The sequence below is a fragment of the Condylura cristata genome, unplaced genomic scaffold (genome assembly GCF_000260355.1).
Source record: "Condylura cristata isolate star-nosed mole 26May11 unplaced genomic scaffold, ConCri1.0 scaffold00008, whole genome shotgun sequence".
NCBI lineage: Eukaryota > Metazoa > Chordata > Mammalia > Eulipotyphla > Talpidae > Condylura > Condylura cristata.
Genome location: NW_004567109.1, coordinates 34,130,694 through 34,156,159, shown reverse-complemented (window position 1 = coordinate 34,156,159; position 25,466 = coordinate 34,130,694). Strand labels below are relative to the sequence as shown.

The 25,466-nt window shown below is 42.3% G+C and overlaps 1 protein-coding gene across 6 annotated transcripts in view; it reads right to left on the bottom strand.

Moving 5' to 3' along the window:
- Positions 1 to 2,570: 2,570 nt before the first annotated feature.
- Positions 2,571 to 25,466, bottom strand: part of FGGY (FGGY carbohydrate kinase domain containing) — a 364,051-nt gene continuing 341,155 nt past the window's right edge. For 4 of the 6 annotated variants that reach the window (XM_004679054.2, XM_012722677.1, XM_012722671.1 and 1 more), the window contains 2 exons: positions 9,978 to 10,039; positions 2,571 to 2,926 (listed from right to left, as the gene is read on the bottom strand). In XM_004679054.2, coding sequence (XP_004679111.2) covers positions 2,845 to 2,926; positions 9,978 to 10,039 — 144 coding nt within the window. In that variant the 3' untranslated portion in view covers positions 2,571 to 2,844. The remainder of the gene's footprint in view (positions 2,927 to 9,977; positions 10,040 to 25,466) is intronic. The other 2 variants (XM_012722676.1, XM_012722679.1) reach the window with 1 other exon arrangement.

Genomic DNA, 25,466 nt, shown 5'->3' with positions numbered 1-25,466 from the left:
CACTTAGAGCAGGCAGGTTTGGGGTTCAGGGGTGCTCCTCTCTCCCTGTCCTGTAATAGATTTGGTGTCCTGTAACAGTTCCTCACTGCTGACGTGTGGGAGGCTTCCTAGGTCCCACATTCCTTGCCTCATCTGGTCTTTTCCTTTTTCTAGAAAAGCAGTGTAAGTCCAGGATCAAGAGGCTTGCATCCACCGCTGCCTGGAGAATGAACAGCACCCAGGGCTAGCCACCCAAGGAGTGAGCACTGCAGCTGTCCCTAAAGTGCAGGCTGTGGTGGTGATGGGCGCTGACTCCTCTTCAGCTGTTTCAAGGTGCTGTGCCCAAAGCTTTCCCTCCAGATAGGTGTGGAGTGAAAGTCTGTCTCCCACCACCTGAGTGACTCCAGGCAAGCTAGTGAGCTTTTCTAAGCCTCCGAATTCTCAATGGAAGCATGAGGTTAATGTTGCCTACCTTGCAGTGCTATAGTAAGAGCTGGAAAAGACACATGGAAAGAACGTGACAAATACTTGGTTATTGTTTATTCTGCAGCCTCTGTCTTTCCCTCCCGTCCATTCATGTGACAGTTGTTGCTTTGCAGGAGCAGGCTTACATCTGCTCCAATTTCTGAGTCAGAGCTGATCATGGTTTGTATTCTAAGCCTGTCTGACTTTGGCCTGACATTTTGCAAGATCTTGTTATCTCTGATTTCTTTGAAAAGCTGAATCTGATTCCCCAGTCCTCATCCCAGGCTTAAGCTCTGGTTGGGGGGGTGAGGGAGGGAGAGGAAGGTGAGTGACCTGGGCTCTGGACCTCCTGCTGCTAAGCTTACTGGGTTGCACATCCACACCCCCTCCATCCTAAGCCACGCTCTCTCTCTATATCCTTCAGATACTGTTGAATGCTTCTGAAGCTTTTGCAACTGGTGTGGCTATCCTACTCAGTAATCTTTATTACTATTACTCCAAGGGCCTTCTGGGTGCCAGGAACAGCAAAAAGACAGACAAGTTCCAAGCGACTGTGCTAAGTATTTTAAACTATATGTACATAATGCATTTTCCATTTAATCCTCATGATATCCCTGGGAAGTAGGTGTATGAATATATTCATTTTAAAAGTAAGGAGGCTGAGGTTTAAGTAACGTTTCTGCAAGGGACACAGCTAGTAAGACATAAAGCCAGGTGCAGACCCCAAGGGCTCATTACACCCTATTGCTTTGTCTCATAGAGCCCCACTTTGACCCTCCACTGTCTCCCCCTGCCTGTTTCACACGCTCCAAGGCAGCAAGTGCTTTATTTTACTGCAGCACCTCTCACAATGTACTGTGCTGGGCTCCATCTCTCATTGGACTGGGGGTTTCCCATCTCTCATTGGACTGGGGGTTCCCCACTTCTCCTTGGACTGGGGGTTCTCCACCTTTCCTTGGACTGGGGGTTCTCTGTGGGCAGGGGCCAAATTTACTCACCACTTTATCCCAGTGCTTAGAACCATATCTGGCAGAGATTCTGATTCTGACCAAAGTGTTCGTTAAGAGTGTCTGAGTGCTTACATGTCTTTTTCTGGGTTTATTGTGGCATCAATTAGAGTTTTTTTTCTCTTAAATACTTGTCTACCTCCAAAGCATTAAATCATCATGTTTCTTGAACCTGGAAAGTTTCCATAGTCTTTTCCTATCTTTGACAGACATTTTTGAACAAGAGAGTCTATTAAATACATAGAATACCGCCCATTCTGCATTTGCCTAGAGTTTCCTCAGGATTAGATCTAGGCTGTGTAGCTACCTTCCACCCACCACTGGATGGTGTGTCCTTCCTGGGCCACCACATCTGCAGGAACTCCAGGCACTCTGCTCGGTGAAGTGGATTCTGATCACCCAACCAGGATGTCTTACTTCTCCCCTGTATAGTTAACATTTTTTTCTTCTTGTAATTAATAAACAATCTGTCTGTGAGGAGACATTTTAAGAATATGCATACATCCTGTTACTCATCAAAACTTTCCCGTATTCATTGATGATTTCTGCCTCTATCTATCTTTAATGTGATGATTGCAAGATGACGATTCTTCAATTAATGATTCCGGCTGAATCCTGTATAGGGGACAGTGCCATAAAACGTTATTGAATTATTCACAAAATTGACTATGAATATGAATGACAAATTAAAGTACTATATTAAAGTCTCCTGAAATTGACTCTCATATGAATAAAAAAAAAGATGTGTATCAAAAATGTGTGTTGGCTGAATTATATTGGATTTTTCTTTTCTATCTGCTGACTTGTCCTCCATTCAAACTCATCTGAGCCATGACAGCTTGAGAATCAAGATTAGCAGTTGCTCTTGAGTCTGATGTGTGAGTATGTATGTGTATTGTACCTGTATGTATACATATTCACATCTGTATCTTAAGGGACTATGCAAATGATAAAGCAAATGATATAAATGTTAAAAGGTACACATGAGGTATGTTGCTGTTTGTCATTTTCTTATGCCAACAACTCTTCTGTAAGTTTGAAATTATTTAAAAATAAAAAGTTGAGAGCAAGTTTATAGTCACCTACAAAATAGAACTAACACAATGTTAATCTCTCAGTTTAATGGCTAAAATTGCATTAATGATCCCAAGTGACCTTGAATCACCCAAAGGTCTAGTCTCATAGGAGAGCCCACGGACCGCTTGTGAAGCTTCTGTCTCCATATTGGTGCTTCACAAAACCACAAGACTGAGAGTGATATTGTGAAATGGAAGACTCTTTCTCGCTGAATGTGTTCTGGCTTTCTTTATTAAAAGGACATCCAGAAATGCCTTGAGTATAAGATGAAATGATGAAGTCCTTAAGGCAATGACGCAGAACCTTCTAGCACTGTTCAGTCTCCTTTCATGATGGCTGCATACTCCTTCTGATGTTCAACCAGCTTCAGGAACACTTGGTATTTCTTGTCATAGTATCTGTGTGAGAAAGATGAACATGCTGAACGATCTCAAGATATAACTGTTATGTGGCTTGCCCTTATATTTAGATCAGAAATTTGTCTGTGATGGCTTTGCTGACACTTTCCACTTTCTGGCATCCCTATAAAAGATCAGTGTGTTTCACCCCATTTTCTTTAACCTGCATCTGCAGTTTATTTTTTTCTGCATCATACACCATTTATACTCTGGATACAAGTTTCACTTGGTTAAACAGCACTGTGCTGAGAAGAGTGTCCACATAACTGTAGGACTCTTGCAATGCTTTTACTAAATAACATTGTCTTGTAACATGATGTTTCAGGTGTGCATCATTATAAATCAAGGGCTGTCTATATTTCTATTTTCCAGGTAAAGGCATTTATGTAGCGAGGCATATCTAAAGTAGTATTGCTAAAACTGGGCAGTGCTAGAATTCAATCTCGGGTCTGTCTGAATCCAAAGCCTCCTCTGCAGTGAAGTAGAAAGCCCAGGCTCACTCCAGGACCTTTCATATTCCCGTCTGCAACAAAAGCTTCCTGTGTAACTAGCCACAAGTTTGATAAGTGGTTTAAAACCACTGCTTGACCAGCAATGAGACCAAGTGTTTTAATTAATTTTTGAATATTCTACATTATATTTTCTTTCTTTTATTTATTTATGTACACAAGAAACAGGGATACAGGCCAGAGGTGTGGGTGTGTGTGTGAGAGAATTCACCAGAGAGCCAGGGAGAAGAACAGGTAGATTGAGTGAGACACATTGCTAAAGGGAGCAGCAGGTGAAATAGAAGAGGTCTGCTGAGCCATGTGGGCCACCTCCCTGGCCAGGGATTGAACTCATGCTGAAAAGGCTGCGGAATGCTTCATAGTGCTGCACTTTAACCCACTGTGCTGTAGTGTAGGGAGGACTCCTACACTACGTTTTCTTCAGACAATGGCCTCAGAATAAAACCCCATGAACGTGTGGCTCTGACCTTTCCTGTATTAGTGCCTGGCGTTCCCAGCATCCCACAGTGGACCTTGCTCTCCTGTACTCTCCTGTACAGCTGAACCTGCAAGGAACACCGTTTGGTCTGGTGTTGGCCATGAGTAGAGGTCAGAAGGGCCCAATCCCAAGAAGAAAATAGTAGCCAAGGCAATTAAACTTGAAGACCGCAGCTGTGTCCTTATTCTTTTGGCTAAAAGGTGCTGACATGGGGTGAAGGGTTGGTGGAGCCATTTTAATAAGTCTCATACGTTCTGGGGTACTTGGACAGGAAATCTGCAGAGGGAGCTTTGATGCCAGCTCATGAACTGGCAGGAGGAGACTGTAAGGATAACACTGAATCCGGATAGGGCTGTCTTCTAGTAAGCGATACTGCTGCTTGTTATCGTTACTAATTAAAAAAAAAAAAAAAACAACCATAAAAACCCAAGAACTAATACTTTAGATTAGTCTTGCTGTATGTAGGTTCCACTAAAACCTATTCTCTGAGGCTCCAAACTGATTAATGGACATTATTGAATGGTTTTTGGGGTGGCAATGATCCTTGTTCCAATGATCCTTTAAGACATCATAATGTTCAGTAATCTTTTTACTGTATGAGGTGGATTCTTTGACCTTCAGAATGGCAAGAAGGGTGACTGCAACACCCCCCTTCTCATATTCTTGAGGATTTCCAATTTTAACATTGACACCTTTGCAGCAATGGTTTTATTCTTTGTAGAGTGGGAAAAGCACCAACTTTTCAGGCAGAGAAGCCTGGGTGCCTCTGCATAACTAATCCCCAGTTTCCCTGCTATAAATGGGGTGACAACGTGTACTATATCCTAGACTGCATTTCTGACAAACTAAGCATGAAATACTCTGTGAGCTATCAGTGCTTACAGATGTGGATTACTATTCTTTAATCTTTCTATTAACCTGGAACACCAAGAGATGGCTAGAATATATCTTCCCCTTTTCACAAGTGGGAAACAGGTCCAAAGCACTTTCCCCTCTGCTTTCTTATTTTTCAATCATGGTAAAACAAGCTACATGAAATTTATCACAGCAGTCGTTTTAAGCCGACAGTTCAGTGACACTAAGCCCATTCACACTGGCACACAGCCATCTACACTATCCTTCTGCAGAACTTTTTATCTTGCACAACTAACTCTGTACCCACCCGTACAGAGTGGGCACAGAAACTGTACAAAAACCATCACTCCCATTCTCTCACCTTTCCCAGTCCCTGGATACCACCCTTCTACTCTGTCTCTGAGTTTGCCTGTTCTATGGAAGTAGAATCAAACATTTGTCTTTCTGTGGTTGGCTTTTCCACTTAGCAAAACATTTTTTAAAAGATTTATTTATTTATTCATACAGAACTGGGGTATAGGCCAGAGGTGTGGTGGGTGAGAGGATTCACCAGACAGAGCAGGGAGCAGAACAGGCAGAGCGACAAAATACACTGCTGAGGGGAGCAGCGGGGGAGTCAGGAGAGATCTGCCCCGCCATATGGGTCAGCTCCCTGGCTGGGGATGGAACTGGTGCTGCAGCAGTTTCAGAGAGCTTCATAATGTGATGATTTAACCCGCTGGCCACCAGGGAGCGCTCTAGCATAACATTTTTAACAGTCATCCATGTTATAGCTTGGGTCATAATTTCCTTTTTGAGACTGAGTAATGATCCAGCCTGTATGTATACACCCCTTTTTGTTTATCCTGTCATCTGTCAAAGGACACGGGTTGCTTCCATGTTTCTGGCTACTGTAGCTATAGGTATATACATGGGTGTATAAATATCTTGAGGCTCTGCTTTTGTTTTTTTCAGTTCACCCAGAAGTAGAATTTCTAGGTCATATGGCAATTCTATTTTTAATACTTGAGGAACTACTATACTACATTCCACAGTGGCTGAACCATCAGACACACCCCTTATATAAAATGTGTATGAAGATAATCAATTTATCAACATCCTTAGTAACACCTGTTATCTCCTGGTTGTTGACAGTCACCATTCCATGGGCTTCAGATAGCATCTCATGCAATTTTGACTTGCATTTTTCCTAACGATGATGAGGTTCTACTTCTATATTTTTCTGCTTTTGCTCACTTCTTCTTCAGAGAAATATCTACTCAAGTTCATTTACCACTTTTTGATTCGTGTTTTTTGCTGTTATTTTTTAGTTTTAAGAGCTCTTATATATTCTCACAGGTAAATTTGGTATGGGATCTTCTTAAAAATTGTATCAAAGAACAGTCACTAGATTAAGCTCTCTAGGAACCTGAAATTTAAAATAAAATGAATCCTCTCTCTTCCAGATTTTCTCCACACTAGTCAGTTGCTTATGTGTCTGAGACCTAAGTAAATGTTCCCTGTAGATAATAATAAGATTTGAGGCGTTGAGGAGACATGAGACCAGCTCAGAAGGAACAGGCTCTTTCTACGTGCATGTCTTCAAATAGCCTGCAGATGGCGGTAGAGGACCACGTGAATCTGCTCCGTGGAGGCGGCTCCCCGCTGATAGTAAGAAACCAAGGATTCGTGGGATTCACCGAAGGAACTTAAAAACAAGACTTCCCGCAATAGTATTTGAAGGGCCAGTAAAGAAATGGAGAAGTTTCTAATTTCAACAAAGGAGGGGTGCTGGGTGCTGCTTCCACTACCCTGGAGAACTCTGACGTCTCAGTGTTCTTGCTCTGACCACCCCCCCATGCCTCCAGCCCCTAACCCCCAACATGAGGGCCAGGTTCCTCTGACCCCTGTGTTTACACAAAGGTTTATATTCAGAAGGGGAACATGCCAACGGGGATGAGATGGAACTTGCATTTTAAAATGTCCACTTCAAATATTTTGCTAAAATTATAAAAAGATTTGAGCCACTGTCCCTTTATCTTTAAACCATGTATCAGTGACTCAGTAGTCTTTTTTCATCTTTCACTTGGATGAGTGAAAAAGTCTTCCCAGCATTCTCTCTGCTCCCACCCTTAGTCCTTCTAACTCATCCCCTAAAAGCTGCATCTACCCAGATCCCACCATTGCCTAAAAGTTGTCTCCACTCTGATTATGGGATGAATTTGAGGTCTTGAGCAAGGCCTCAAAGCTCCTGATGAGAGTGCCCCTCTGGACAGTAACTCCCCTATAGAAACAAATATACAAAGCTTTATTTACTTTTTAACTTTTTAGGTTGCAATTTCCCTGGTCTATCAGTTATTGAGCAACATTTAACTTCTAACACTTCTGGCCTCGGGCACTAAAATATTTTATTCGCAGAACCAAGCTTTAGGCCTTGGTCTTGTATTGCCTCCCTTTGCAGAGGCCAACTTGGTTGGAACTTCAGAATCCTTAACTTGGGAGAGAGGGCATGTTTTGTTTTATCACCTAGAGGACCACTCTGGGTTCCAGCAGAAGCAGGACCCTTGTCATATAAGCTGGCATCAAAGAAGGACCAATCCTATACGAGAGCTCCAGCCATTAACTATTCAGCCACCACCACCCGGATGTCACCCATATCAGTCTAAAAGACAAAAGAGGATCCCGTCCCATTGACTGTACAGTCCTCCTGAACATCAGGTCAAGACTTGATACCCTGCGGCTGCTGTATCTCAGCAAGCCCTCTGGATACCACAGACTACTGTGGTTTGTTGTGATACCATTCTATGAAGCTCCTAATCTTTTGATACACACCTCTTCTGGAAAGGGCTTCAAGGACAACTTCATGGCACATTCCATAAACACCTAGAATGCACTGTCATTGATTTTAGACACTAACTACAGCAATAGTGGGCACAATTACAACAAGCACAAAAATGCCACATTGGCACATTTCAATGACACTGCCTTTGGCTAAATCCAGCTAATTTAACATTGTCAGTGCTCATTGTTAAATCTGGATTTGTGAGGTATAGGCTTATTATTTTTGTTCATTTTTCTTCTAGTTCTAAAACGCCCCGTGCTTTCTGTTCCAGAGAACTCTTTACGTTGAAACTAGGCTGATCTTCCTGTAACTCTCTCGTACCAGCATCTCTTAATAATAACTTGGTATTTGTATGTTCCTTAATTTTATTATCCATGACACAAGCCCATATTAAGTGGGTTCATGTAAAGTATCTCCCATGTTCTCAAGTCATAGGTTACAGGGCAGGGAGAGGAGAATCCTTGAATCCCAAAACGTGTCAGCTCTACATAGGTTTTGCCATCCACCGCAACAAGACAAAACAGATAACAACTTTAATGGAAAGGAACTTTAAGACAGTTAGTGTGCAATACAGAAAAGACAATATAGTTTCTAAACCAAACACCCAAAGTTACCTATCCCCTCATGGGTAAAAGTCTACCCAAAAGGGCTTGGCCCAAAGCAAGGCCTGAAAACCCACCACAAGGCCTAGAAAACCCACCACAAGCCTAAAGCACCTTTCGGCAGGAACCCATGAAAACGGGAAAAGTCTGGGAGGAAAAGAGCAAAATCAAAATAAGATTAAATGCTGCCATAGTTAAACCTTCCCTGTCTCACACTCGCATCGTTTCACCCAGTCCAGGACCAAGAAACAAGAGTCACTTCTTCACATGTCTCTGCTCCATGTGCCTCCCTCAAGTCTCCTGGCTCTCCATCCTGTACTTTCCTCTTCAGTCTCCTTTTCAGATTCTTCTCGTCTCTGCTCAGCTCCACCCTCAGTTGGGTGGGGCAGGGATGCTCCGCTCCCTGCCCTGTAACAACCACAAACCACCCATGGCTACTAAAGTTTCCCCCACTAGAGGTGGACCAAATATACTTGGTAACATGACTACATTTTCTATCCATAACTTACCTGCTACCTAAACTATTCACTCACTAAATTATTCACTTTGTTTTATGTCTAGTGTCAACTATACTATGTATTCATCTGTATATAGCACTTCCATTTCTTCTCAATGGTATATTAATTACATTCTCTTTTCTCCTGCCTTTTCTTTCTTTAAATAAAATAAAAAAGGGGGACATTCAGGTCTGCTAATTGTAAACAGCCTGTTGGGCCATCATTTTGTTACCTACAGCTCTGTATTCCTAAAGCAAGGTCAGAACTGCCTGGTTACAGGAGTCCAACCCCACAAGGCACCTTTCACATCAATCAGGAGCACAAAGCTGGATCACCTTGGGAAGGGTGTGCATCAAGAGGTAAGACCAGGGACGCCTGGGGGGGCTGATGAGGGGTGCATAAACTTACTCCAGACTTACATATCACCATGTATGACCAGGAACGCCTGGGGGGCTGTTGACTGATGTATAACAAAGGACCCCAGAAGGTCATCACTAAAATACCTTGTTAATAAGTTTGAAACCCTGACTGGGGAACTCACCCTGGACCTCAATTACAGTACAGATCCATTAGCAGATGAGAAGTACCTGAACAGCTCCCTCATGATACAATAGATGGACAGTTCCATCCTTCCCCTGCTCCTTTCTCTTCCCCTTCCAACCAACGCTGTGTGATAATTCTATCAATAACAAAGTCAGGATCTTGCTCCCGAGCAGCGTCCTGCATTATGTAGCCTGCTCCACAACTCCTATTTCTTCATCAGTGTGGTGTTGACAGACGCACCACCCTCTAGTGTCCCTGACACCAGTTCTATTACTGCTTCCTGAAGTTTCCCATCTTATACTCTTTTTGTGAATTTGCATATGTTATTCCCTCTACTGAGAATGCTTTTCCCTGTCTGGACCTGTCTGGTAATGTAAGCATATTTCAAATAGCTAGACTGAATTTCCTTTCAAAAGCTTTTGCTCACCTCTACAGTCACATTCCTATCTTGCTACTTTTATATATATATATATATATATATAACCCTATTTAGAACAAAGGAGAAAAGGGTTGCTGCTAGCGACTTAGAGAAAAGAACATTGTTCTGAGGACTCATATGTTTATATCTGACTGACAACTGACAGGCCTGGCCTTAGGTAGTGCGGCGATTGTAGGTAACTAGTTTTATCAACTGTTAAATCAAGGGGCTAGGTTGGCTGATGTCTTTAGTTTATTCCAGTGGTGTGCTGCCTGTGTTTATTGCCCCTCATTCCATAACATTATGTCTATAAAAAATAAAAACTTACCTTTTATCCTCAAGTCTGGGAAATACAACTTTCCCAACTTTGCTCATTCTTGCCATTGCCTCCTGTCAAAAGGAAGACAGAGAGTTGAGTTATAAAATGACAACCAAAGTGAACTAGTCCTTGGAAAGAACATTCTAGTTAAAATCTACTTCCTCTGGGCCTTCCTGGCACAGAGGCACCAAGGGTTAAGTCTCAGCACTATGAAGCCACAGCAGCACTGAGTTCAGATCCCCGCCAGGGAGCCACCCACATGGCGCAGCAGATCAGCAGATCTTGCCTGTCTCACCTGCTGCTCCCCTCAGCAGTGCAACTTCCGTCAGCCTGCCTGTTTTGCTCCCCCCTCTGTCTCTGGCGTATCCTCTCACCTCCCTGTACCTCTGGCCCCAGCTCTTACATGTGTAAATAAATATTAAAAAAACTGATTTATTCATTTGTCCAGCTTATTTTCTCTGATAATAAGAATAAAACTCAATAAACATTAAAACATTAAAAGTCCTCTCTAAGAGCGAACAGCTTAGACTTAAAATATAGTTAAGGCTCTAGGCTAGAAACAAGTCAGAAGGCAAACCCTCATGATGGCAGGCAGTAGGGAGAAGGAATTATTTCCCCTTCTTATCAGATGTGATGGCTGAAAATGCACCAGAATCTCCCATTGAACACACTGTCTGCTTAACTGATGGGACCTGCTTTGTGCCTATACTTTAAGGCCTTGTCATTTTACTTTCAGATTTTTCCACAATCATCTTTGAAATTGTGAGTGTAGATGTGAGATCTTTGAGTCTAACTGACTTGAGTTCTGGAATCTGACTTCAAGACACTCTGCCTTGACGATGGAGCAAGTGGCAGACAGGAAGTTGCTGTGCCTGGGTGGTGTGGCCTGGTGTGGACATACAGATTAACTGTTGACTGTGCTGGCTCCATTATAGGAACAGAGGGTTAGGTGTCTTGGGGCCATCTTCCAGTGTTGGTAAGGCTGTGGACAGTGAGGGGGAAAGGAATGAATCCAAACTCTGATGCCCAACAGACTTGACTAGGGAGATGGCAAGCAATAGAATGATGCAGCTGGTCTTATTATTTTTTTAAAGATTTATTTATTTATTCATACAGAACTGGGGTACAGGCCAGAGATGCAGAGGGTGAGAGGATTCACCAGGGACAGAGTGAGGAGCAGAACAGGCAGATCAACGAAGTACACTGCTGAGGGGAGCAGCGGGCGGGTCAGGAGAGGTCTGCCAAGCCATGTGGATCTCCTTGGGGCAGGTGGGGATCGAACTCATGCGGAAGTGGCTTAAGCTTCTTAGTACTGTGCTTTCACCTGCTGCGCCACCAGGGAGGGCCCACTACTGGTCTTATTTTTAAGGATGTAGTTATCCTGGGCTGACGAATGTACAACTTTTAATCCACGTATTGATTAGTTACTCACTGTGCACTAGACACTATGCTAGGGATAGAGATTTGTGTAAGACACACTCTTTGTCCTAGAGAAAGACACATGCTAGCAGGGAAGAAAAAAAAAATACACAAATCTGACTACCATGTAGTAGAATGGGAGAGCTTCTGGGAATCTTCAAAATATATTCAAGGGTCCCCCTGCAGCACTTCTTGCCACCCCACTATGATATTGTATATTTATCAGAATTATCACCCTAATTCTCTTCTGACATGCCTTGTATTTACTGGTTTATGTGCTTCATGCCTGTCCTCTCCACTCCTCTCCTAGCCAGGAGAAAGCACATGAGAACAGGAGCTTTTTATCTGCTGCTTAATCCCGGCACCTATAATGCTCATAAAATATATCAATACTGGGCCTCTCTGGGGGTGCAGGGGTTAAAATATCAGTTATTGCCAGCCACTGCAGCATGAGTTTGATTCCTGGCCCTGGAGGTGACTCACATGACCCCTCAGACCTCTCCTGTCTCGCCCGCTGCTCCCCTCAGCAGTGTATGTTAGTGGATCTTCCTGTTCTGCTCCCCACTCTGTCTTTGGTGAATCCTCTGATCCCTTGTAACTCTGGCCTGTACCCTGGTTCTTGTATGCATAAAATAAATTAAAAAATAAATCTTAGAAAGTATATATATACACACAGAGATATTAATAAAATATATCGACCCCTTTCTACATGCCAAGCATAGCATCCAGTATACATGGAATACAGAGGTGAAGAGCGCATGGGCCCTTTCTTCAAGGAGTTCACCAGGGGATGGAGAAAGACACTGGACATGACCAAGCCAGAGAGAGGCCAAGACTATACTGGAGGTGGAGTCACTTCATTTCAGTCATTATTCATGGCTTAGGAAACTCCACGGCTACAGCTATTTCATCTTCTAGTCACTTACACGTATCTCCCATTTAGTCAGGCTGCTCCACCAACACTTGATGGATGGTAGGAACATTCTGAACTAGTTGTCTGGTTCCTTAGCAATCAACGGATTTGTAAGAGCTGATTGGGAGAGCAGAGATGCTGAGGACAGCAGGCATACTGACAGTGGAGAGAAATGGTAGACTTCAGTAAGGGACGAAAATTACTAAAGAGAAAATCATAGTGAAAAGCCAAAAACTGGAAACAAGAGAGGAGTAGTCAGGGCCATTTTGTAAGGTCAAGCAGCCAAATACACCTTGCGAGGCTGCTGCTGTTCCACTAAACAGCGATACCTTAAGGGCTCTGCTCACCCCACCACGTGTCAGGGTATTTTCCTTCAGAGACCAAGCTCTGACACCCTTCATGTAAGCCTCACCCCACCCCTGCCATCTTGTCTTGTGTCTTGCTGAAATGGCCTCAGCCTTCTCATCTCCCTCCTCTTGTCCTCCTTCCTTCCTCTCTGCATGCTTCAAGGGAGCACATCACCTCCTCCCTCCGCAATCAAGAAGATGCACTGGCAGGGTTGCCCTGCTGTTGCCCCTCAGACTTGAGCTGACCCTCCAGGGCTGCCTCTCAGGGCCATCCAGGGAAGCGACATCACAGAAGGTACCCCATGAATACACTTCCCTTCCCACCTAACAGTTCAGTCAGCAGGGTTTTTATTCTTCACATTACCTTGGCTTGTTTTCTGAAATACATTACTGAGAAACTAACATCAGCAACAGAGATGTCAAAGAATTAAAAAAGAGCTTACTTTGTTCTTCAAGAAAGTACAGACTTCAGCATTAAACTTAGGTCACACATGGACTCCATGGAGATTTCTTCTGACTCATCCACTGCCTGCCTCCCACCTAGATGGAGTGACTCGCTGCCACACAGTCGGGCTTCCATCTATCACAGCACTCTGACACCGTGCTGCGATTTGTTGTTAGCACGTCAGCCTCCCTGACTAGACTACGAGCTCCTTAAGGCAGGAATTATTGTAATTATTCCCACTGCCAAACTCAGCATCTGGTATATCATATGTGTTCAGGGAACGTCTGCAGGATGAATGGACTTTGGGGTCATAAACGTGACAGAGACTAAAATGGAAGTTTTGGCTGAGATATAAAGATGATAGATACGAGGCAGCAAAGTGAGCTGGACATAGACCACCCTGAAGAGTTTGTGAACAAAAAGGCGGCTGAGGAACCATTCATCAAGTCTAATGACTTTCATCCACTTGGAGGGCTATAAGAAGGAATGGAGTTGCAGGAGAGAACTGTGGGTTTGTGGCACAGTAGGTCCACACCTACTGTGTGAGGATGCTCACCCTTCACAAGTCACAAGAGCAGGCTGGTACAGAGACTCGCAGCCACCTGGATGCATGTTCCCGAGGTTGTGGGTCACAGTGCATTGAGGGTGAGTCCTGCCTGCAAGAGGGGCCCACCAGCACTGCCGTGCAGAAGTAAAGGAGATTAGTCAGCACTGCTAGAGCCCTCATGGCTCTCCCCACAGGGGCCTCATGTGATAGAGCTGTCCTGGGTGTCCTACGTCCTGCATGACATGGTCACCTAATGAGAAAGAGGGGTTCTGCATGAGGAAGTTTGAGAGAACTTATTGAATTTGTCAGGAATTAAGGGGTGAGTATGAGATCTACTAGAACAGGCATGGACAAGGACAAAATATTGCAAATGAGAGGTTTACTAAGGTGAAGAGTCCCCAGAAAGGTCTATGAGGGAGCTTACTAGCTGGCAATACCATGCAAGTGAAGATAACATGGAGCCTATTGAGGATGCTGCCCCTGGGAGAACATTTCTGTACCTGATCCCTCTTTCTTTACCTGCTCTGAGGAACAAGAAAGAAACTAAGATGCCAGAGAGGAAGTGAATGCAGAAGAAATAAACTGGTTACAGCCATTCTTATTTCTAGGAGACCCATAGGAGAGTTGGGAAATCTCTTATCTTTAGGAGAAAGTTGAAGTGCTGATCACGCATGTGTAGATATGGGACTTCTGAATTTTGACTATGTCTCACAACTCCAAGGGACCATGAAAAGTTGTGCCATCTAATCATCTCTGCATTGATTAAAGAAAATATGTAATCCTCCGAAATGTCCTTTTGTTCAATGCAGTTCAGGAGATATTTTTCCTTATTAACAAAGCAAAGTTGAAGGAATGATGGTATTCGATGATCTGCTGAAGGGAGCTCCCAGTACTTTTAACAAGGTCAAGAAACTACTCCCCTGTACACAGATAATGGGGAAGTGGGAGTAGAGTAAACCACAGTTGTTCTTTTTTAATTCTCTCTGAAGAATTGTGCTTGTCCATACCCAAGTTATATTTGCCCAATAAACATTAGATGGAAATAGATTAAAATGTTAACAAGTTCAAGCTCACGAGTGTTCATCTTGTCTCTTGTCCCAGACTGGTTATGTTTTCGAAATGGTCTACAGTGGCATATATTGATTTAACAAGGTTAAGAAAAATAAAAATATACTGCATTCTAAAAAAATGTTACACAAGCAGTCAGAATGACTTGCTGACTTCCCTCTCTCTCCTGGGAGGCAGCACTCATTATGAGTATTTGACACAATATGGAGAAAGCCCAGAGAATCAGTACTGTCATCAGAAATAGCACTGCTGAGTTTTCCAATTTCTCCAAATAATTAACATAAAATTGAAACCTCATGAACCCACTGGCTGCAGTAAATCTGGAAATTACCATGGCATAACAATATGAATTTATTATGGAAATGCTGACATGTGCTAAATATAGTCACCACCCACAATATATTTCTGTTCAAAAGGGTTTATTTGAAGTTGGCCTTAAAATTTCTACTTTTTGTCAGCAGGCAGGAGCTGGACCATCCTAATTGGTGGCACGCTACCCTCTTTGTTTGCGAGTCTAGACAGCACAATGCCGGCAGTGACTTTCCTCTTTCCTTTTTGCCCACACAATGAAAGCTTTTTAAAAACAAAATATTTTGTAAAATAGCATTTTAATCACTTCTTTTCTTTCTCTCGCTCAGGCAGAGCTATAAATAAACCATGAAAGTTCACATTTGATCGTCACTTCTGAAGGCGAGTGAAGGGCTTCTATAGGGAAAAATAGGGGCCCTGTACCACAGCTATGAAAGACCATATTCATGGGGTTGACCCTTCCCTGGCGGGTCAAGGCTGAGGCGCTCATCCACACACATTGCTCCCTACTTCTGGGGGGCAGTGCCAGGCTGTGTAGGCCTGGGAAACACCCAGTTCTCAGCAGTTACTACCTGGCTTGGAAACTGCCAGGACTTGAGATTATATGGGAGTGAGAGCCCCCAGGAAATCAGGCTACAGAGAGGAAGAGGTTCTTGAGCACTGTGGAGAAGATGGGAAGTCCACGAGGGGTAGAACGAGGAGCTCCACTGTGAGTCCCACAAGTCCCCAAGCCAGGTCATCAGAGGGCTCAGGCTGGCCCCATCCTGGCACACACATTGGGCCTAGTGAAAGTGCATTGAAGACATGCTGCTTTGTACAACTGAGACGAGGTCAGACCACCTAAACCAGCATTTCTGACGTGGTGTACGTGGATGCCACGGAGCACTGGAGATAGTCAATTAAGATTCTGGAAGAAAATATTAGAAGTGTCATTTATGATTTTTAGTCTAAAGGAATTAATTAGGCATTACCAGGATTTCAATGCAGATTATCACCAGACCCATCAGTTGTTCCACACAACAGATGGTCATGAGTCACATAGAGGGGGGATGTTTCCTAAAGAAGAGGGAGACTCTACCACATGGAGGAGGTTTGAGCACTGCTTCGTTCTGTGTCCTCAGGGTGCAAGGATTTGCTGCATGCAGTCACACAGATGCTCCCGGTTAGTGGATCTCAGATACAGTATTATCTAGTTTTCGTTAACTAACCCTAGCAAAATGGGCAAGCAGCTGGAAATGAATGAGATAATGGATTAATGGAAATGGTGATAATTCAGGTTCACATAAGCTAGAAAATGGCGGCGACACTTTTTTGCTCAACATGAGTGCTGCCGATTAAGAAATGAACACCTAGTCAGCCAAGGTACAGGTGGACAAAATCAAGAACACTGAGGTATCGATACATAGAAACATACAAAACAATTTAAACTCATAAAATATCATTTAAAAGACCTCTGAAGGGGCCTCCCTGGTGGTGCAAGTTTAAAGAGCAGCACTATGAAGCTATCTGCAGCTACTGCAGTAGGAATTCGATCGCTGGCCAAGGAGGTGATCTACATGGTGCGGCAGACCTCTCCTGTCTTGTCCACTGCTCCCCTCAGCAGTGTACTTCGCTGATCTGCCTGTTCTGCTCCCCACTCTGTCTCTGCTGAATCCTCTCACCCCCACACCTTTGGCTCAGTTCTTGTATGCATAAATAAATCTAAAAGATCACGAAAAACTTGCTCATTGATGTATATAGTGTGCCTTCAGACACTGAATAGTGTTAGCATGAAGGCACATATTGAAATATTTATCTCTGTTACATTTCATCCATTTTATAATGTCTACAAGCCTCAAAAAGCCCAGGTATGGTTTTTCATAAGTTATCATGCACTGAAGATAGAATCTCAAAAAATGTTTAATTGATAGAGCATATGATTCCAAAAATATGGCGTCTATGGATTTAGCAACCAACTCCCAAGGGTGTTACCATTTTACTGGCTTCGGTGAGCCTTTCCCAGGTGCTTAGTGCCTGCCACAAAATGTTCCTTCCTCATGTCAATGACACAGACATCATCATACAGATCTACTTTATGAATAAAGGAAGTAAATTGAAAGAGTGGAAGGGATTTGCCCAAGGACAGAAAACCAGTATACATGTAGGCAAGGCTCATCCGGGACTCTAGCCTTTGCCTACCCCCTGTATTCTGACCTGATGCTCCTATACTCCCCTATAATACAAAAGGCCTGCTCCCTGGGTCCCCAGATTTCAGATCAACTCCCACTTCTGCTGCTTATTAGCCATATGGCCTTCTGGGTGAGGTATGCCAACACAGGGCACCATACCTTCTCTCAAATACTGACACGGCTCTAAATCCATGAATCTGCTTTCTTGAGGAACTCTGACTCATTTTACTGGAACAACAAGTTCACATGCTAATGTGTGGGTTGAGGCACATGACCCCTCCATAGAAAAACAGAAAATAGAGCAATGTGATTTTCCTACATTAAAAAAAAATTACCCGTTGTTCTTTTATTTATTTTGTTTTCTTTTTGGCACAGCCGTGTTTTGACCTGCACCTGGCATTTGGTGTAACCTCCATGAACTGAAGACAACAATGTCAATTTAGAAGCAGGAAGGAAGGAAAGATAGGAAATTGTGGCAGAAGTTCTCATCATTAACCACGATATAAAGACTCATTTATTAAAATGCACAGCCTGTGTGTCTGTCTCTTTGGCCATCTGTCTATCCTTTAATCTGTCCATCCAATCAATCAATTAATCAACCACACACATACACATTATTTGGAGTATTGATTACATGGATATGTAAGTTTGTTAAGATTCATCAAACTATTTGTGCATTTCACTTTATGTGTACTGTATCTCTAGCTAAATGTTATTTAAAAAGGTAATATATATATATATGCCTACATGTATGTGTTGTCATATTTTATTTTTAATTATATGATTCCCTACCAAACATAAACTAACAAATTTAAATGCCCAGGTCTCCATTCTTGACTCACAAATATGCCTCAAATTAGTCTCTTGATCTTAAAAAGGAGGGTTGGAGTATGGAGGATATCTAATTCTGTAGGAAATAGAGATGCTAATGGAAAGATATTCAGTTCTAGAGATGAACAGAATTGGGATTGTGTCTGGGTTCTGTTACTGACCAAATCTGTGACCCAGCCTCAATATTCCTATGTAGCAAGCAGAAATAATACTACCTACTCATAGTATTGTTGAAAACTCAAGTATACCACTACCATGTCCTCACTGGCCTCCTAACTTCTACTTTGGTATCCTGATAACAGGGCTAGTCAGAATGACTTTTCAGAAAGTTGGAATGTGGTGATTAGAATTATAGTCTCTGATTTTAGCAGACTACAGAGTTTGAAGTTGGGTATTACCACTTACTAGTTACATTATTAGAAATTATTTCACTTCTTTATGCCTCTTTCATCCTCATCTGCATTAGGAATAACAGTATACCTCTTGTAGGACTGTTGTAAAGATCAGGTGAATTATTTCAGGTAAAAGCATCAAGTACAGTGCCAGCATATAATACATACTTAGTAAATCTTATTTATTAGTTCTTTATCATGTGAGAGCGTCTGTGGATGTCTTTTTGTTTTTTTTGGGGCATTCTCTGCACTAAGAACTGTGCCTGGCTAGAACAAGCAATTCACAGATAATTGTTCAGTGAATCAATGAATGCAATAAATTAGATTTTGTCTCTTGCAACTGTTTTCACTTGCAATACTTCTGATACCATATATGTTTTTTTTTTTCACACACTGATCAATTTTGTAACTTCCAGACACTAAGTGGTATTCTATAGTTCATTTCAATCTGACACTAACCAGACTTAGTGTGAGACCCTATAGGTTCAGTACTACAAGACTCCCTCCATGTCTAAAGCCAGGCAGAAATCCTGGGCCTCTGCACTTTTGACTAATCAGCTATAAATGGAGAGTTCCCCTGCCCAGTTCTCCCAACCTCAGGTTGAATAACGTAGGAGAATGGCTCACAGAAGTCAGGAAAATAGTTTACTTATTGTTGCCGATATACTATATAGGGTAAGTACATTCAACTCCGAAACAGACAAAAGGAAGACATGCTATAGGGAGGGGGGCAGAAAGTGAACTTTCACCCTTACTAGGGGGCACATTACTTTAAACTCTCTGAACCCAGTCATTTGAGGCTTATTATGGCAGTCTCATTATGTGGAAATGATTGATCAAATCAACGGTCACTGATGATTAGTTCAATCTCCACCCTCTCCCATTCCCATACTTCAGGGGGTGCAGCTGAAAGTCCCAAGCTTCAACTAAGAATTTGATCTTTGCAGAGACTGCGCTACTTTGCAACTTTCCAAAGGCACCCCTCCAGGCCACCAATCACCTCATTAACATAGAAATACTCTGTTGTCAACTTCCTCTCTAGCCAGCCCGCAAGCTGTACTGGCCTGTTGGAAACACATCCGCCATCTTATGGCTGATGGAGCATGTCAAGCTTGCTCCTGCACTGCCTTCTGCCTCTCCTCCCCTGGATCTTTCACTCTGCAGCTTTTCATCTGCCCTAGGTCCTCCACAAAGACCATCTCAAAGAGGTCTTAGCAGCTCTTGGCAGGAATTGCTTGCTATCTCACTATCTCACTTTTTAGTCTTCATCACCTTCACAGCACTTGGCATGACCTGAAATTGTATGGTTAAATTCTCAGCATCTTTGTTTACTGTTTAATTCTTCCCCTGGTCCTCATTTCTACTCCTTTGTAAATTTAAGTGGTAGTAAAGCATGGTGCTTGACTTTTTAGTCATTGACATATGCCTAACTTCTAGTAGGTTAAACCTTATTGACCATCCTTTATGCTTCAAACATGCGGTGACAAAAATCTTATCTAAATTTCTATTGAGGAAAGAGGAGTTCAGAGAGGTTAAGTGACTGACCTAAGCTACTTAGTAGCTTAGCTAGGGTGTGAAGCTTGCTTTAATTCATGAATAAAATCAGACCTATTCTTTGAGAAGATTATAGCCAATTAGCAGATGTCTAGCTTCTGACAACTGATGTTCTTCTGATGCCTTTGGAGTCCTGTAAAACCCTTTTCTACTACCTAAGACAAATTCAACTATAGTCATGATACCATGTTTATAAAGGCAGGGCAGTAGATTCTTCAAAGGATAGAAGATCATTTTAATAAGTTTTTGAAACAAAATTATTGCCAGCTGTATGACCCCAAGTAAGAACTTTCTCCTCCCTGGGCCTCACTTTCTTTATTAGTAAAATGAAGGACTTGGATTAAACTATTTGTAAAGTCTTTGCTGGTCCTACAATCTTCCAGTTTAGAACATTCCTACTGTGTTTCCCCAGCAAGGAACAGTTTCATTCTAAATCAGTCACAGCAAACACAGCACAGGGGTGTGGTTCAACAACACGTAAAACCACCCATGACTGCTGCAATACTTTGAGGTGGAACCCAAATATCTGGCCTGGTAGCTAAGGGCCTGGGTGCAAAATGAAACATTGAGCAAGTATTCATCTGATTTGCATGAATGGGCCGCTTACTGGTCTTCTAAAAGCAACAATACCAACTTTTTTCCAAAAAGCATCAGACAGATTATTCACTTCAAAACTGCAAGACATCACACCTACTAATCTACTGTTGACTGGTGACCATTAATCTATTTCCTTCACTGTCCTATCTCATGGTAATTTTCATAGTCCCTACTCCTTCCTTTTCTTTCAATCCTTATACCTCTTATTGCTCTAATTTCTTCTATATCTATATCTTCTATATCTTATTGCTCTAATTTCTTCTATATCTAATTTTTTCTATATCTAATTTCTTCTATATCTTAATGCTCTAATTTCTTCTATATCTTATTGCTCTAATTTCTTCTATATCCAACAAGGATAGTTTCTTAGCTGCCTAATTCAATTGACACCTCTCATACACAGTTTTTAAGTCAGGACATTCTTCATGGCTTTATGACTTTATGTTTATAAAGAGAAACCTTGCTCAAGAACAAACAAGTCAGTGGGATAAGACAAGTGGAGAAAGAACAACATTCTAACAGCTTTCAGCATCTGAATGCCTTAGAAATTTATACTTCTTGCTTCAAAATTAATTTTGTATTGGGAAGATTCTTTAGACTACAGATCAGGAATCATGAATGGCAGCAAATAATCAAAGTATGATGGTATCATAGTAAACCATGATGGAGCTGAAAAGGATGCTGGGTAGTCAGTTTCACTGTGATTAGGTTTATAAGTAATCAAATATCTAAAACACAGAGTATCTATCCACCTCCCAACCCCTACACACTTCTTTAAACTGTTTTGCAGTATGGAGGAGCCTAAAGACTTTAAAAAAGTATATACCACTTGACCAGGTAATTCCACTCCTAGGTATCTACCCCCAAAATTCAAAAACACTGATTTGAAGCTGCACTCCCATGTTTATCACAGGGCTATTTACTGTCACCAAATTATGGAAACAACCAAAGTGTACCAGAACAAATGACTGGATCAAGAAAATGTGGTATGCATACATACACATAGAATATTACTCAATGATTAAAAAGATAAAATAATGCCATCTGAAGTAACATAGAGCTTGGAGGGATAACACTAAGTGAACTAATTCAAAGGAAAATGGTAAACACCACATGGTGTCGCTAATAGGTGGAATAAAATGCAACTAAAGAGAAAGACAAGTCTTAAAAACTAACATTTGATAGCTCACAACAGACATGAAGTACCAAAGAGGGAGTGGATAGGATAGGAGGTGTGATGGTCTATGGTGGTATAATATGAACAATTTGGTGGTATGTGTACTACAGTGACAATATCTGATGGGGTATCCCAACATTTTTTCAAATAAAAATAAACAAATAAGACAACTTAAAAACAAAACAAAACCCCATTTGGATTTCCAACTCTCCTAGGCCAGAGCTGTACTAGAGGGGAATCTGGATGCCCTGTTTTTGCCTATGGGGCACAGGCCTCATATAAGCATAGAATATCTCTGGTTAAGCCAGAATTCATTCAAACTAACTTCAGGAGGAAAAAGATGAGGTGAAGTTTGACCCTGAAGTCAGGAGTTAGGGAGGTTTTGGATGGCACCAGAGCAGTACAACAAGCAAAGGGCTGGGAGGAAACTGGGGAGCAAGTAGAGCAGGGAAAGGAAGAAGCAGAGCTCAGAGAGAAGGATGGAATGCCAGTCCACATCAGGGCACTGTTGAGTGTTTTTAAGTTAATTTATAATCTCTTTTGTATTTCCAGTGCTCCTTGTTTCAGTCTTTGTTAGCATTTATCACACAGTAGGGTGACTATCTGCTTATGTATGCCTTCCCCGCTGGACAGGGAACTCTAAGAAGACAGAAATGATTTAGTTTTAGCAGTATTCTCTGCAACTGATACGATGTGAGTCTTCAAGTAATACGTGATGAGGGGATGAAAGAATGAATGAGTAGATGAATGGATGGATGAATGAATGAATCAGGGGTGGGATAGCCATGTAAAACAAATTTGGGATGTGCCTCAGTTATACTTGTTGGCATTTCGTAACTGTTATGTCAACATCTTCGCTGCTAAATGTCACAGAGTCAAGTCCCTGGTCTCCGGACTGCCTTGACTGGAACTTGACTCTTCCAAAACAATGACGGCATTTACTAACATTTTTCTGCCTTTATGTACTCATTTGAAAAATAGAGATGATAGAAATACTCACAGAGTTATTAAGATAACAGAGAAAATGCATATAGGACATCTAATTCTGTACCTGGCATAAGTCATAGCTTAAAATTTTGAGTTATTTTTATTCTTATAATTATATCCATCTCCACTCCAGCACTATAGAGAATCTTGTAATGTTTTCTTGAGTGCTACTATTTAAAGACAGTGCTTCCTAATCTTCTGCTCCATGTGACATGCTGCCTGGGCAGGCAAGTGATAAGAGCATGGAATGAAGGAAACATACAACGCTGAACAGAAGCTGATGCCTGTGGTTAATGAGAGGAAGGAAGAAGAACAATGAGCAGAGCAGTGCTGTTGGGAGGAAAAGTTGTAGTAGCTTTTATGTTTAGAAACACAGTTTATTTTTGGGTTGGGCTTCCAGGTCTTTTACATAAAACAATCAAAGAAGTATGTCAGCTGTGTTTATGAATATGAGCTTACACTCTGGCTTTCACGAGACATCGGGAATTCAGTCCACTTCCCTCTGGTTACTAAATTACAGACAGACACATGATGTACTGGAAAGGGAACTGTTCTGGAAATCAGGAGGCTCAAATCCATCGTAATTTCAGTCTGGGCTCTGTAATTTTGAATGGGTTGCTTCCTTTCTTTGGATTCCAGTTTCCTCTTCTTCTAAATGGGAAGTTGGAGTTAGAGGGCAGTTTTTCTGTTCAACAATTACTGAGTGCCTACTGTGTGCCTGGCATGGGGTTAGCCTCTGTGGATATAACTGCGAAGTAGACAGCTCTAATCCTAACCTTGTGGAGTTTACAGTTCTCATGAAAAATACAGGTGACGTTGCAAGGACTCAGAGGGTTGATACAAGGAGTTAAAGTTCAGAGACTATCTGAAGGTTGAAAACAAGCAGGATAAAGAAAGTTGCTGAAAGGGGCTTCAGGCTGAAGGGAATGCATGTTTGCAGGTGCCAAGTCAAAATCTGAAGAACTGGAAGAAGTCCCAGAGGGTAGAATTAGACAAACTGAAGAGACTAGTGAAAGGAGGCATCAGGTTTTGGATGGCCTTTGAAAGGCTATTAGATATGATGCCAGGGCCAAAAGGAGGCCATTGAAAATCTTACACTGGCTGAGGTGGAGAGAATGGCAAAAATGGAGGCAAGGAAGCAATCCCAGAGGCTCTGGATCAATCTAGGTGAGAGGTGATGGTGGGATGGATGATGGCAGTGACTGTGGGGTTCAAGCGAAGAGGAGGAAATCATGAGATAAAAGATGGAGTTTAGAAAGAGACTTGAGAAACTAAAGTAGATGGTAAAGAGAGGGTGGGTGCACAATATCCTGGAAGTGCTAGCAGGAGTGATGAAAGTAGATGTGGTGCCATTTCCAGATAGTGCCACATCCAGGGCCAGGGCCATTTTTGTAGGGAAAGGTGGGGCTGATGGATTACGATTTGCACATATTGAAATCAGATGCTTTCGAGCCTTGTGAGTGGAGCTGCTATGTGGATTGCTGGAGAGCCACATGGCATAAAAATAGAAAATGATGCTGGAGATGGAAAAGAGGCCCAGAATCCTGAAGAAGGCTAGCATATATGTTGGATAGAGCAGAGAGGGGAGTTGGAAGGAATTTGGAAAGTGGAATTCAGAGGAGTGGGAGGAAAATCAGCATAGTAAGTTGTCACTGGAGGAGTGTTTCAATGAAGGGGACACCCCACATGCAAAATACTGCTTAGGGACCGGCAGATCCTTGGGCTGAGCAGTCACCTAGGTCAGCGCTAGTGACCGAGGTTAGCATGATTTTTTAAATAAGATTTATTTATTTACGCATACAAGAACTGGGGTACAGGCCAGAGGTGTAGGGGCTGAGAGGATTCACCAGAGACAGAGCGGGAGCAGAACAGGCAGATCGATGATGACATACCCTGCTGAGGGGAGCAGCGGGCAGGTCAGGAGAGGTCTGCTGTGCCATGTGGGTCACCTACCCAACCGGGAATTGAACTCATGCTGCAGTGGTTGTAGATCACTTCAGAGTGCTGCACTTTAACCTAATGAGCCACCAGGGAGGGCCCACTAGCATGATTTTTTTATTGGACTGTGGAAGGTAGATGGTTAAGGAGACATGTGCAGTAGAGAGAATATTGTGCGTAGGGATAGTTACGAAGGATAGTCATCCCTTATGACATTTTTGACTGTGAGGGGTAATAACTGAAGAACTAATAAGCAGAAGTGATTTTTTAAAGATGGGAGAACTACAGTGACACTAGCCAACAGAAACAATCCAGAAGGAATTAAACATGTTTAGGTGTCACTTAAAAAAGAAAAAAGAAATTGGTGAATTTTATTTCTATATCTTTTATTTCAACTATGATAACCCAAAGATGATCATTTCAACAAATAATCAATACAAAACGACCGATGTCTTACAGTCTTTTATTCACACCAAGTCTTTGCCACCTAGTGTGTCCTTGTCTTTCAATTTGGACTTGCCAAATTTCCAGCAGTTAATAACTGTGTCCAACTAGTGGCGACTGTATTAAACAGCATGCTGAAATGCAGGGTTGGGAATTCATGTGGAAGGAGAGGCTAAATGTATGGAATGAGGGAGAGTACAGTGTTGAGTGGAGTGGCAGAGGCAGTAAGAGGAGGAGAAATGTGCAAAGCTGGTTTTGCAAACTAAACATGGCTTCAAGTTCTTAGGTATGTTCCCTGATGGTCTCCTCTCAAGGCCGTACCTGTCCAGGCTACTTTCTTACTTATATCCAGTGTGCTGGAT